Source organism: Ahaetulla prasina, chromosome 4, assembly GCF_028640845.1.
Source record: "Ahaetulla prasina isolate Xishuangbanna chromosome 4, ASM2864084v1, whole genome shotgun sequence".
Taxonomy (NCBI): domain Eukaryota; kingdom Metazoa; phylum Chordata; class Lepidosauria; order Squamata; family Colubridae; genus Ahaetulla; species Ahaetulla prasina.
The window spans coordinates 106,729,568-106,743,903 of NC_080542.1; the positions used below are offsets into that span (position 1 = coordinate 106,729,568).

Sequence of the window (14,336 nt, forward strand, 5' to 3'; positions counted from 1 at the left end):
TCATTCGTCATCTTCAGGCTTCAGCTTCGTGCTTCTGGGAGCAATGTGTGATCGCAGCTGTTTCTTCCTTTTAACTGCTAGTGGGGGTTTGAACTGATTGGGTGGGAGCTTGGCTGTGCTCTGATTGGATGGGGTTTTTTTTGTGCTCTGATTGGCTGGGTGTGTGTCCTGTTTGGGTGGCCCCCAAACAAAGCCCCCACCCATATGCTTTGCATATGTGCAGATAGTGAACCAGTAGGGAAGATAAATTTCACCCCACACACACACATATAGTATTCCTTGGTATTCTTATTAGAAATTCAAAGCTACTAATATCTTGATTTATATTTCTATATTTTATCAGTTGTTTTAAATTGCAAACCCTTAAATTCCAAATGTTTTCTGTTAAGATATAGACCTTTTGAAAATACTCAGAATACTTGCTAATAAACCACAACGTTTAATCCAAAAAAAAATCTACATGTATAATCTGAAAATAGATGTAACTAAAAGATTCTAAACAGGCCTCAAAACTGTGATCAAATTTTTCTGTGTTGCAGTCAAGCAAGAAGGCTTGGAAGAGATCCTTTAATTACATAACAGTAGACAAGAAGGCCTTGTGCTTGCTTAAGAACCTTAATTCGGCTTAATGTCTTTAGCTCTAATGACAAGCAGAATTCAAGAGATATATAACAAACCAAAGTGGAACACTGAGTTTGTTGGTGGCTAGGGTTTTAAAATAGTAGTTAAAAATAAAAACAAACATGTTATCACAATGAATATTTCTCTAAGAAGCATACCCAGATATTGCGAAACATTTAATTTGCAAAACTTCCATGTATGCAGCAGGTGGATTGGGATAGTCACATGTTTGGTTCATATGGAGAACAAGTTAGTGGACCAAAATTCAGATATTTATTGGAGAACAGAATAAGACGTGAATAAAAATGCTTCAGGAGACATACTTCAGGAGACATTGTTGGGAGAAGTGGATCGAGTGTTGCCCATTTTTGGTGATCCTTCTGGATTCTGTTTTTGTCCATAAAAATCAAAATGTTAACTGATTTTGTTTCTTTCAAACTATGGTTGATATTAGAACATGTAGGATTCCAAACTTGGTGCTGATGTTTTATTTAATTAAAATTTTATTGTTAAAAAAATAACGCTTCAAACACTGATTAGAGACAATAATTGAGACTGCATAATCTAGTATTAATTTAATGTCAACTATTATACCTCTCATAGAAAAATAGACTTTCTCACAATATACTAATGTGACAAATCAATAAATAAATGGAAACAAGAGTTAGTCACAGACACTACAAAATATTTAGTAAAACAGAATAGGATTCAACTTTTTTAAATTATTATTTTGATATTATTCTCTGCATATTTCTTTCCTAGAAAGAATCTACCAGTACATAGTAAAATCTAAATCCAGAAAAACATGACTGATTCACCTTTTTTTTTGTTTAAAAAAGGAAAACAGAACAGTACACATTATACAAAAACATCAGGAAACACTACAAAATATACATTTTCAGTTAGGTTTATTTTAGTTGTATCTATATAGGAAACTGTAGAAAAGTCTGATCAGAAATTCTACATATTGTACTAGACAAAATATTTTAACACTTAATACCTTTTTATGAGTGTGCAAAATACAGACCTGAGGACAATCCAAATAAAACCACAGATATATATTTTTCCAGTAATAGAAATTGTTCTGCAGTTATGCAATTTAAATGTTAATAGAGCCCAATTTCCTAGTTCTGTTAAATGTTAATAGAGTCCAATTTCCTAGTTCTGTTAAAAATAAAAAATAAAAATAATCCATAGGATATGTGCACATTTTCAGATATTCAAATTTGCTTGGAAATTGCTATCAGTATAAGATACTAATATTAGGATATGAATTTCAGGTATCATCAAGTCTCAAATACTATCGTATATACTGCACACTTAGCCAAACATTAAACCCCTCTACTAAATTCAGTTGAACTTGCTTTCAGGTAAAATTTGGGGTTTAAATAAATTAATTTTCATTTTAGGCAAGTAGCTTTAATTTGGATCATACTATCAGAGTCATAATCTAGATTTATTCCCATCTGGCAAATTTACCTCCTCACCTTTTTCTGAACAAAAGCAATAGAAAATTACTCCAACTGAACGCTTTACCACGTAACAAATGAAGAATTCGATGTATTTGACGGTAACATTTTCATTTAAAAAGTTAATTACATTTATTCCTATATTTTACAGAAAAAAATATCTATCCAATTTTAGGAAGTCTTTGAAGCAAACTAAATGCAAATAAGTAAGTAAATACTCATTATGTAGTGATCAATTTCCTGACTCATCGGATTTGTGTTTCATTTGGAAACAGGGTGTTTGCAGACTATAGTAAAAAAAAAAAAGATGGTGACTGCACTGGTGCTTGATTCCGGAAAAAAAAACAAAAAAGCAGGCCAAGCTTCTTTTTTTTTACTGTCAAGGCCACCATCTTACTTCTTTCACCACACTCTGTAGACATCCTTCCTTAGACAAGTGGTTTTGCCTTCTAAGATATCTTCAGCTGCCAGAAAGAATAGACTCCTCCAACAACTTCTGAATATTTGCAAGCAATATTATCATGGAAATATGTTCCATGAGAATTACTACCATATAAAATATGCTTGGGATAATTGCTTCCATGTATTTTGAGAAAGCTGGATGAAAGCATACTTTTTTACTTTCTTCCAAACTAGTGCAATTAGAAAATCCTAGTCTTCCTATCCACCAAGGTTGGAAGAATAAGGAGTAACTGTACTCTTCTAACAGAATTTTAATATTCATTTGTTTTCTCCCTGCTTCCACCCTGTCCCGAGAGTTCAGAATAGGATGACTTGTGGATAGTTGATTTATTGATTTCTGTCAGTTACTGTTTTCTAGAATGAGATTTGGGAGTTTGTGATTATAATCCTCATCCATGTTAGCTACTTCTAAAGTGAGAACAGTGCATTTTTACCACAAATGTTTTAATTAATATTCTATAACACAACTAAATAAGTTATATTATGTTAAAGTGCTAAATACTGAATGGCCCTACAAATCGATATAAAATCCAAGTTCCAGAACATTTCCATGTAAGCCAATGTTATCCTATCACTATTAAATGGGATTCAACTGGCTGATAATCCAAATACATTTTAGCTGCAACCAGTATTTTAATCACATTAAACAGTAGTTAATGCACATTTGTTTTTGTTTTGAACAAGCAGCTCTTTCTGAAACCTAGGCAATGTGCAACTAAGTTCCCAAGTCAGTTTTTTTAAAATTACAGTGTCCAAAATTGTAAATCCCATAGCATTAAACAAAATATTTTTAAAAACATTCTCAACCAAGAAAACAAAAGATCTGAAGAAACCGGTTCTTGTCTTCAAGAGCTGCATTTGAATGCTTCATTTACTTGTCTCCTGTCAATGTTTATTTCTTCAGGCTTGTCACGCCGGTAAGTTACTGTTTTTGCACAAACAGTAGGCAAGAAGATCTTATCCTTGAAGGAGAAAATATAGCTGGTCAGAAGCTATAACGCACAACCAGCATTATAATTATATTCAAGAAAATAATCATCAGTTACCTTTTTGGCTGTAGGCACTCTGTAACCTGCTGAAGACTTGATTCTACTATGGTCACAATATACAATTATCTGACGTATTATACACACTTTAAGCAAACCAATCAAAAATGTTATTATAAATATAATGAAAAATATTCTGAAATAACTTGGATCATCAGAAAGACATTCTGCAATGAAACAGAAAAAACAAAAAAATAAAAACTGATCATCACATTGATAATATTGTGAGAAAATCCAGACAACATATTTATACTGCAGAACAAACAACTTACTAATTCAACTAGTTAACTAACCAATTTATATTGACAAGATTTGTTCATGTAATAGGAACTCTTTAATAATAAATATGAATAAACTGATAATAAACTATTTATTGTTTGAAATATATCCTGTCTTTCTGCTGAAATATAGTTACTACTTAAGATCACACAAAAATTATATAAAATTAAAAGAGAAACAACAAAATTACTGATTGAGTCAAAGAGGGTTATTTTTTACTGATTTTGTAAGTAAGGACGAGTGTAGTAAATGCACACCTTAAGGAGTACGTATAATAACTTGTAATCTTTGCAGGACACACACAAAAAATTGTCTCTAAAAGTTGAAGTATAGTCAAAAGAGCTGCTCCTATAGATCTTAAAATACGAAAATATTTCATAGTCAACTAAGCCTGCATTCCATTCTACCTGCACCCTCTCTTTCTGCCAATTATTTTCTAATGTTTTTTAGAATCTCTTGTTGTTAGTTGCGAAGTCATGTCCGACCCATCACGACCCCATGGACAATGTTCCTCCAGGCCTTCCTATCCTCTACCATCCTCTGGAGTCCATTTAAGCTCACGCCTACTGCTTCAGTGACTCCATCCAGCCACCTCATTCTCTGTCATCCCATTCTTCTTTTGCTCTCAATCTTTCCTCTCTTCTCCAGTGAGTCCTTCCTTCTCATTAGGTCTCTTGAGGGTTACCAATATCTGCTATTACTCTTCCATTACAAATAATTGAGTTGTTTTTGATATATAAGATAAAGTTTTATTCAAATCAACTTGACAGACATGACCGACTTGGGAGGTAATAAGGAAATGATTTGGCAGTATGCCTTTCAATGTGTTTCTTCAAAATTCCCCTTCTATATACTAAGGAGATTTGATTTACCATTCTGAGATTAACTAAAGTCAGCTAAGTGCATCAATTATCTGGACAATTATGTTTGTGCTTTCAAATCAGTGGTGAGTCCTGGTGACTGTCTGAATTAAAAACTGTAGGTTTATTGGCAAGATTTTTAGGAGTAGTTTGCTATTGCCTTCTCCCTAGGATCGAAAGACAGTGACTGGCCCAAAGTCACCAAGTATGGTCTCATGCTTGGTGACTTTGGGCCAATTACTCTCTTTTAGTCCTAGCCAACATAAAAGACAACAACATTGAACTAGGTCTAAATGTAGTGAACATCTTAATTATTATTCTGGAAAAGCCTAGGAGTCCCAAGTGAATTCCACCATATATAGACACTAACAGAACTGGAAAGATCATCAAGATGATATTTTGCCTAAGGAAGTATAAACTGCTACAAGTGGTGCTTGTACATTGAAAAAATTCTCAGACGGAACAAGATGAGTTTTTCTTAAAAGTTAAAAAATAGCTGCACATTTTCTTTCTATGGGATGTGCAATAAAATAGCCTTATATGCAAAAATGACAATATATAGTGATGATCTGAGAGAACCATTTCTTCTTGAATTATTCTGACCAGTTTTGCCAGTAACAAAATTAATTCTCAAAGATCTCAGACTGCTTAATAATCAACATTTTTTCAATATTACATTTACTGTTATTAGGTATTGCTTTCCACAGGAAAAAGATATTGGTCTTAGAACAATTAAAGCATTAATACATATATATTTATAAACATTCCTCTGAGTTTTCTTAATCAAAATGAAAACTGAATGTGATTCATATGTGAGAAAAAAAATTCTAAGCGTTTAGCAACATGCTGGTGAAAGAAAGGGCAGAAAAAGCAAAAGATACATTAAAATATATAATTTGATTACAGCTGGAAATTAATCTACAGACATTAATTTACAAACTATCTATTTTTAATTATGCGTTCTATTAAAAGGAATTGTACATCAGGCAAATTCATATCTGAGAAATATTTCATAAACAAAACTTTCTTAAAACTCATACCAATGAAAACTCTAATAATTAGGCTGAAGAAGGTTGATATATAAATAATTCAGTTGGTATTTTTTTGCCTACCTGATCTTTCAAGATAATGCATTCTATAATTGCAAGTAGTTTTGCATTGGCCAAGTGTATTATGCGAAGAGTTGAAGTGTCGGCAGGATTCACAATTGCTATAAGACAAAATTAAGCAGATCAGATTTTTAATTTTATTTTTCTCTCTGGATTTCATAGCAATACAAAATATTAGCCATGGATGTAAGTCTGCACATTGATTCATGGTCTCAGTACCAATTAGAATAGAATAGAATAGAATAGAATAGAATAGAATAGAATAGAATAGAATAGAATAGAATAGAATAGAATAGAATAGAATTTTATTGGCCAAATGTGATTGGGCACACAAGGAATTTGTTTTGGTGCATATGCTCTCAGTGTACATAAAAGAAAAGAAAAAGAAAAAAAATACCTTCATCAAAGGTACAACATTTACAACACAAATGATGGTCATAGGTTGCAATTTAACCCTTAATGATAGCAACAAAATGTTACAGTCATACAGTCATAAGTGGAAAGAGATTGGTGATGAAAACTATGAGAAGATTAATAGTAGTGTAGATTTAGTAAATAGTTTGACAGTGTTGAGGGAATTATTTGTTTAGCAGAGTGATGGCCTTCGGGAAAAAACTGTTCTTGTGCCTAGTTGTTCTGGTGTGCAATGCTCTGTAGCGTCATTTTGATGGTAGGAGTTGAAACTTTTTATGTCCAAGATGTGAGGGATCTGTAAATATTTTCATGGCCCTCTTCTTGATTCGTGCAGTATACAGGTCCTCAATGGAAGGCAGGTTGGTAGCAATTATTTTTTCTGCAGTTCTAATTATCCTCTGAAATCTGTGTCTTAGAATAAGAATTATTATTTCCTGTTTAATCAAGGAAATGGTTTGAAATCAAATATGCCATCATCAGGATTTCAGCTAGCTTTGAACAGAAAACGCTTCACAAGAAATATTATAATTTATTTTGTCTTTCCCTGCTTGGCAATGATTCTTGGATGGAAAGATGCAATCTATACTGCAACAATATATTTCAAAGTTCACTTTATACAACAATTATAATTTCATCTCAGCCTTCTCAAAACCATGTCATTTAAATGGACTCTGACAAGATCTACAAAATATTTTAAGCTTGAAACAGACACCACAGATATTATATTATATTTATACATCATCCCTGTTCTGTAAGGAGTCTGGACAAAGAGATAGAATTTTGAACATTCAGCTCTTTGAAAACAAGTTTTGAGAAAGTTGGTCTGGCTGATCTTTTTAAAGTGTTCTATCTGGAAAACAAAATACCGTATATACTCGAGTATAAGCCGATCCGAATATAAGCCGAGGCACCTAATTTTACCACAAAAAACTGGGAAAAACTATTGACTCGAGTATAAGCCGAGGGTGGGAAATGAGGCAGCTACTGGTCAATGTAAAAAATAAATATAGAGCCAAGTAAAATAACATGAATATTTATTTGAACGAAAAACAATAAAAGTGCAAAAGGGGGAAGGAGGATTCCCAGCTTTAGAAAATTTAGAACTACGCCGCCTTTGGTATGACCTGAGCATAGCTCATAAAATTATCTGCTACAATGTACTTCCTATCAATGACTACTTCAGCTTCAACCACAACAATACACGAGAACACAATAGATTCAAACTTAAAAGTGAACCACTCCAATCTAGATTGCAGAAAATGTGACTTCAGTAACAGAGTTGTTAATGCCTGGAATGTGCTACCTGACTCTGTGGTCTCTTCCCAAAATCCCCAAAGCCTTAACCAAAGACTATCTAGTATTGACCTCACCCCATTCCTAAGAGGTCTGTAAGGGGCGTGCATAAGAGCACCAGCGTGCCTACCGTCCCTGTCCTAATGTTCCCTTTAGTTGTATTCCTTTTATGTATTCAATTCATGCTTATATTATATAATTATTTAATATGTATTTGACAAAATAAAATGAATGAATGAATGAATAGAATAGAATAGAATTTTTATTGGCTAAGTGTGATTGGACACACAAGGAATGAATGAATGAATGAATGAGTGAGTGAGTTACTTCAACAACATTGTCTCACAGAAATTGACAATACAACTGCAAGCATGAAAATGAGTCCTCCTTTAGCTTCCAAGGGACCAGGGTGCCTCTGAAGGTCAGTGCTCTAAGCACTAAGAACCCAGCACAAATCTAAGCCTGTATGCACACCAATAGTGAAAATACCCTGCACAGTGTCTCTTGGCAGAGAAGGTTAATTTTCATAGACGTTGGGGTGGCTCTTTTTTTTTTTTGGCAGGGCAATAAGGGTCTCTAATATCATTAAACCCAAGTGTGAGGAAAAGACAGCAGCTAAAATGTTAAGGCCAGTTGTGTGACCTTCTCCAATACAGTTGGCCTGGCTGTTTGCCAAAACTTAAAACACCCTCCCATCCCCCTCCTGCTAAAGCTTCTTTCTTAAAACAATTGTGGTCTTTGCCTTCATGTCGCTCAACCTTTCACCTGCCAGGTTCCTAGCCTTCACCCTTGACCCACTGCTGTGTTTGCTTAGCATTGTGCCAATCGACTTTAGAAGTCTGTGTGTGTGTGTGTGTGTGAGAGAGAGAGAGAGAGAGAGGGAGGAGGAGTGCAAAGGGAAGGAGGATTCCCAGCTCTAAACAAAGGAAATCCCGGAATGCCAGCGAAGGCGGTGCTCGCGTTCCTCCTCCCTTGCTCAAAAGCCCCAATAACCTTCACCAGCAAGGCAGACCCCACGGGAAGGAAGGGACGGCTGACTCACCGAGCATCTGGCTGAAGAGCAGCTGCTCCAGGTCGCCCAGCACGGTGACTACTAGCTCGGATCGACCTTCAGGAAAGCCTTCTCCTCCGTGGGGCCCCTTCCCGGCCGGTTGAGTGGCGTTTGGGCGGCCGTTTGGGGCAGCGCCAAGAGAAGGAAGGGACTAGGGCACACAGGCGCGCACACACGCCCAGCTTCTGAAGCACGGAGGGAGAAGAAAGAATGAAAGAAGGGGAGGAACGGCCCCTCCTTTCTCTCTCTCTCTCTTCCAGCGCCGCCGAAGAGAAGGGGACTAGGGCACACAGGCGCGCACACACACGCCCAGCTTCTGAAGCACGGAGGGAGAAGAAAGAATGAAAGAAGGGGAGGAACGGCCCCTCCTTTCTCTCTCTCTCTCTCTTCCAGCGCCGCCGAAGAGAAGGGGACTAGGGCACACAGGCGTGCACACACGCCCAGCTTCTGAAGCACGGAGGGAGAAGAAAGAATGAAAGAAGGGGAGGAACGGCCCCTCCTTTCTCTCTCTCTCTCTTCCAGCGCCGCCGAAGAGAAGGGGACTAGGGCACACAGGCGCGCACACACACGCCCAGCTTCTGAAGCACGGAGGGAGAAGAAAGAATGAAAGAAGGGGAGGAACGGCCCCTCCTTTCTCTCTCTCTCTTCCAACGGGAAAACGCTCTTCGCTTGGGGAGAGGAGGAGGGAGGTAGGTAGGTTGGCTTATTCAACCCTTCCGGCTAGCCATCCAGCCCTTCCCAGGAGAAGGCGAGGAGTTTTGGGCGAGCGACCTTTTGCTAAGCGGCAGCGGCTGCCCGACACCACCAGTTGGGGCGGAGCCGGGTGAGCCGCAGTAACTCCCGCCAGGCTATGCATTGGCGGGAAGCCCTGGCGGTGCAGTCCTTCTCGGCTGAGGAGGAGGTTTCCCGACCAGCCGCCGCGAGCCACCCAAAGGCCAGAAGAAAGGTCATTCCATTGGAGTAATGGGCGAAGGCTCCTTCCTCTCCGCCTTACCCATGCTGTGCGAGCCCGGCTGGGCTGCAACCCCGCCGCCGCCGCTCCTTCCTCAGCCTCCGGGCTCGCGCTCTAGCAGCCGCCAAGCTCAAGCCGGACTCGGCAGCTCCCCATCAGCACTTGCAGGCGCGATTCGGGCAGGAGGAGTCGGGCTCGCTCCGTGGCGGTGGCGGCGGCGCGGCGGCGGCGCCACCGCCACAGAGCGAGCCCGACCTCCTGCCCGAATCGCGCGGCGAGTGCTGATGGGGAGCTGCCGAGTCCGCCTGAGCTTGGCGGCTGCTAGAGCGCGAGGCCCGGGAGGCTGAGGAAGGAGCGGCGGCGGCGGTGTTGCAGCCCAGCCGGGCTCGCACAGCATGGGTAAGGCGGGAGAGGAAGGAGCCTTCGCCCATTACTCGATGGAATGACCTTTCTTCTGGCCTTTGGGTGGCTCTCGCGGCGGCGAGCTCGCGCGTCGGGAAACCTCCTCCTCAGCCGAGAAGGCTGGCGGCCCTGCCCAGCCCTCTCACTGCACCACCAGGGCTTCCCGCCAATGCACAGCCCGCCAAGTTTGCGCCGTCCGCCCACCAGACACGGGAATGGGGGCCGGCCTGGGGGCGACAAATCCCGCGAGACCTCGGCGGGCCCGCTCCCCGTCCCTCCCATGGGAGTCCGTTCGGTACCCCCTCCTGTGCGGGGTTCCCGAAGACGTAGACTCGAGTATAAGCCGAGGGGGCGCTTTTCAGCACAAAAAACATGCTGAAAAACTCGGCTTATACTCGAGTATATACGGTATTTATTTTTTAAAACACTCCAAATCTTTTCCCTTAAAGATTGTCATCTGGTGGTACTTTGGAGCCATACAACTTCTCTGTAGCCTTCCCAGCTCTCTGGAGCAGCCTCCCACCTGATTTGAGAGATCCTAACTCTTTTAGCTTTCTGGAAGGCCACGGAGACCTAGCTCTTCACCCAAATACTGAGCTAGGATGGAAATCAAGTGAGGAGGTCAATAGTTTGGCTGATCTTTATTCTACTTTTATTGTTGTTTTTATTGGTTGTTTTGAGCCACTTAGGATCACTTTATGAGATAAGCAGCTGTTAAGTTTTTTTAAATAAATAATGAATGAAAATGGCAACTCTAGGCAAGTCTATTTTTCTCTTGGTATTTCATTTTAAGATGCCTCCTGCTCCCTTTCCTCTTCCTCCTCCTCATTGCAATTAATCTACCTTCCTTAAAGCCAAACGCCAAAAAATTATGTCACAGAAAATTGGTATGTTTTCTCTCTTGAAACACCTAAAAAAATTAAAAAGTAGAATCAAACTACTTTGTGAAACAAAAAGTTAATGGAGTATTTAATATATTTGGATTCAGAATATTTTTTTAAAAAATGACAAATATTTCCAAAACTGGAGACTTACTGCATGTCATTGCAAGCTTTTCTACAAGAAGGACAGAATTCACACAAACGTCCTAAGCTGTTGGGGTCAGCACACTTGCATTTCCCACACACACAAGTTCCTCTTCCACTGCAGATTTGGCCATTTGAGTTCATGCAGTGTTTTTGCAAGGATAAGGTGCACTGACAGCGATCACCTTCCCAGCCCTTAAAACACTTGCATTTGCCAGCTTCACATTCTCCATTGCCTACAAAAGCAGAGCAAAAAAAGAAAGGAAGGAAGGAAGGACAGAACGAAAAGAAAGAAAGAAAAGAAAAGACAGAGCTGATTACATTATTTGCTAGAAGTCTTGTTCCATATTATATTTTTAGGCAAACTCTTTAGAACAAATGTCATCCTACTTCATTATGAATACATAAAGAGTATTTTTATGTGGAAAATACTTAAAATATAAAAAATGTTTTTGATTCAGCTGAGATTTTATTCCATGGCACAATACACTTAGTGTGAATTGTAAGTAGCACTTTAAAATCAAAGTATCAAAGTTCTTAGATTCATTCAATGGCTTCTAATTGCTTCCAATTCCAATAGCACAACAAAATAGCTATTATCTTTAGCTATTATCTTTAAAAACGTACTGACACGTCAGGCCTTATTGTTCATAATTACCACTACTCTGAATCTTGGTCAACTTAATTCAGGTTTGCCAATTAAAAATATCCAGGCTCTTTTAAATGATCTTGGGTTTTTTTCTTTGCTGAATTTGTACATTCTTTAAAATAATTGTACTGCTTCTCTTTCTTCTTGCATATAAACACTTTTTAGTATTTTTAGACGTGATCCAGACTCATTTCCAGAACTGGGGGAATTACTTTCAAAAAATGGCAAACCAATTCTGCAATGTCTAGATTGGAGTGTTTTGGAGAGAAAAAATCTAGAACATTGTTACCACACTATATCTATTTTTGCTTATACAATTCTGTGTTTCAATAATGCTTTACAAGAATGCAACTGTGGGTGTGTGGATGTGAGAGAGCGTGAGAATATGCTTCTTAGCCTGGGATTTAGTATTAAGACAGATTATAAATCATATGAAAAGGTCTAAAATATGAATAAAACATTATAAAATTCCAACCTTACCAGCACATAGGTTTCCAAGGTAATATGGGCAGGAAAAGTCATCTTTTTCACAGTATTTACCATATATTGTACCATATTTGTTTTTATAGCAAATGCATTTCCCATGTATACATTCTCCCTGTCCACTGCAAAGAAGATGATCCTGTTCCATCTTACATTGCTCCGAAGATAATTTTTCACTAGAACCACAGACTCTGTCCTTGCAGGTGGATATTTCATCTTCAGTTTCAGTGATGCAGACTTTTTTGTGTTTTCCACTGTCCTCACATTGACACACACATCTTTTGTGGATGTTAATTCTAGAGGATTCATTGAAACCAAGGGGTTTTATCATCACATGGTTTCTTCTGCCAGTTGAACCACATTCTTTCATGGCAATAGAAATATTAAAGAACACCTGTGATTAAAAATATGAAGTATTCAAATTACTACATCATACAAAATGTCTTAATGGAGATTTAGGGGAAATGCATGTGAGAATTTTGTGCTGATTTGGAACCAACCATGGATTTCTGTCCTGGACAATTGAACTATTGCAGAGATGGATAATGACCGTTTTGGATGAATGATATTGTACTTCTGTTTTTCTACTGAGGGACTCTTGGTTTTGATTCTGTTCTGACTGATTCCTAAGCTTCTCTGTTCTGTAAAAGAACTGCTAGCTTGACCCATTTGCCATTCCCACTTATAAATAAATGACTTCAAGTCAGTAAGACTTTTGGTAAAATGTATGAGCATTTACAACGACTTGACAAGAGCATACATGAATTCTAGAAAATAAATGTTAACTTGATTTGAGCATATTGGAACGTCTAAGAATAAACCTTTTGGTTTAAGATTAATTTAAAATAAAGCTCCAAAAAAATTAATCCATGGCAGCAACATGGAGAACCTAAGAACTTTAATCCTCTGAAATGCAGTTTTAAATCCACAGAAAGCCTTCTTCTATTGAAAAATGTCCACAATATCATGAACGAAATATTTCATCTCCCTTCTTAAAAAAAAGAAACATTCATACTTCAGTTGAGGATTTCACATTCTTGCATCCCTCTGAGCCCATTTTTCTACTTCCATCAGGACAGATTGCAGTAACTTTGACATGTATATCTTTGAGGGTGTTATCGACCTGAATTTTCACTTCAGAAAGCAGCTTCTGAAATAAAATAAAATAATGATAGTACTGCAGCAACATATACTACCTATTAGCATTTCTACTCAATTCAATCAGAGTGAAATAACCTGTCAGTCCAGGAATAAAGGAGAGAATTGTTTTCTGCACAGATATTTGTTTTCAGAGCTGTGTGATTCAATGCTTAGGATGACCTTCCTTTTCATTCTGATGCCACAGAATGGCATCATATTACATTCTTAATTGGACATTGTGTGTAAGTAAATGCTTAGGTATTAAAAAGCAACTTGTCTGAACTGTCTGCTATTAGTTCAAGATTATGAGAATTTCTCACCTGACGATGTCCAACCCTTTCCACCAATACTACCTAAAGCACATAGAAACAAGAACATCTGCAGAAATGAGTGTGTCATTCAAAAAGCAAGAATGCAGCAGCAATGTAAAAAGGGGATGTGGTTTGGATCATATGGTAGTCTTCCTTGCTCATCATCCTCCATAAAATATACAATTTTAAACAGTATGTATTTTTACAAATTACTCTTCTAAACATGCTGGATTGAGTCATAAAGGATGATGTGCATTCATAATTTTTCTAAAACAGTATTTTAATTTAATGATATATTTTTCAATTTGCATACAATGCTATAATTACACACACACACACACACACACACACACACACACACACATATATACATATATACATACATACATACATACACGCTATATATCCAGTGGCTTTAAGTAGGCATTTTTTTCCATTTTTTTTAAGAAGAAGAAGAAATAAAAACATAGCTGGGATTTTCATAATATAAATATAACAACACAAATTTATGGCATTATAAGAAAAATGTGTTTGTGTATGATGTAATAGCAAAAACCATCACCATCAAATGCACATATAAAATGCAATAGTCAGCACTGAAAAACAAAATGTTGAATTATATGAATCACAGCAAAATCACAAATTTTGCTAAAAATTATCTATGATAAAAATGTCATATACATACATAATAAAATACTACTAGCAATATGAGTAGCACAACCTAACTGAAAATTGGCATGAGGAAACAAAAAGATAAGTGTGTTAAAAGA

General features: G+C 37.7%; 1 protein-coding gene across 1 annotated transcript in view; it reads right to left on the bottom strand.

Annotated features, from left to right (window-relative positions):
• Positions 1 to 1,019: 1,019 nt before the first annotated feature.
• Positions 1,020 to 14,336, bottom strand: part of ITGB8 (integrin subunit beta 8) — a 61,366-nt gene continuing 48,049 nt past the window's right edge. The window contains exons 9-14 of the mRNA XM_058183081.1: positions 13,131 to 13,265; positions 12,113 to 12,509; positions 10,994 to 11,219; positions 5,850 to 5,947; positions 3,599 to 3,765; positions 1,020 to 3,514 (exon numbers count right to left, since the gene is read on the bottom strand). Of these exons, the coding sequence (XP_058039064.1) occupies positions 3,398 to 3,514; positions 3,599 to 3,765; positions 5,850 to 5,947; positions 10,994 to 11,219; positions 12,113 to 12,509; positions 13,131 to 13,265 (1,140 nt within the window). The 3' untranslated portion in view covers positions 1,020 to 3,397. The remainder of the gene's footprint in view (positions 3,515 to 3,598; positions 3,766 to 5,849; positions 5,948 to 10,993; positions 11,220 to 12,112; positions 12,510 to 13,130; positions 13,266 to 14,336) is intronic.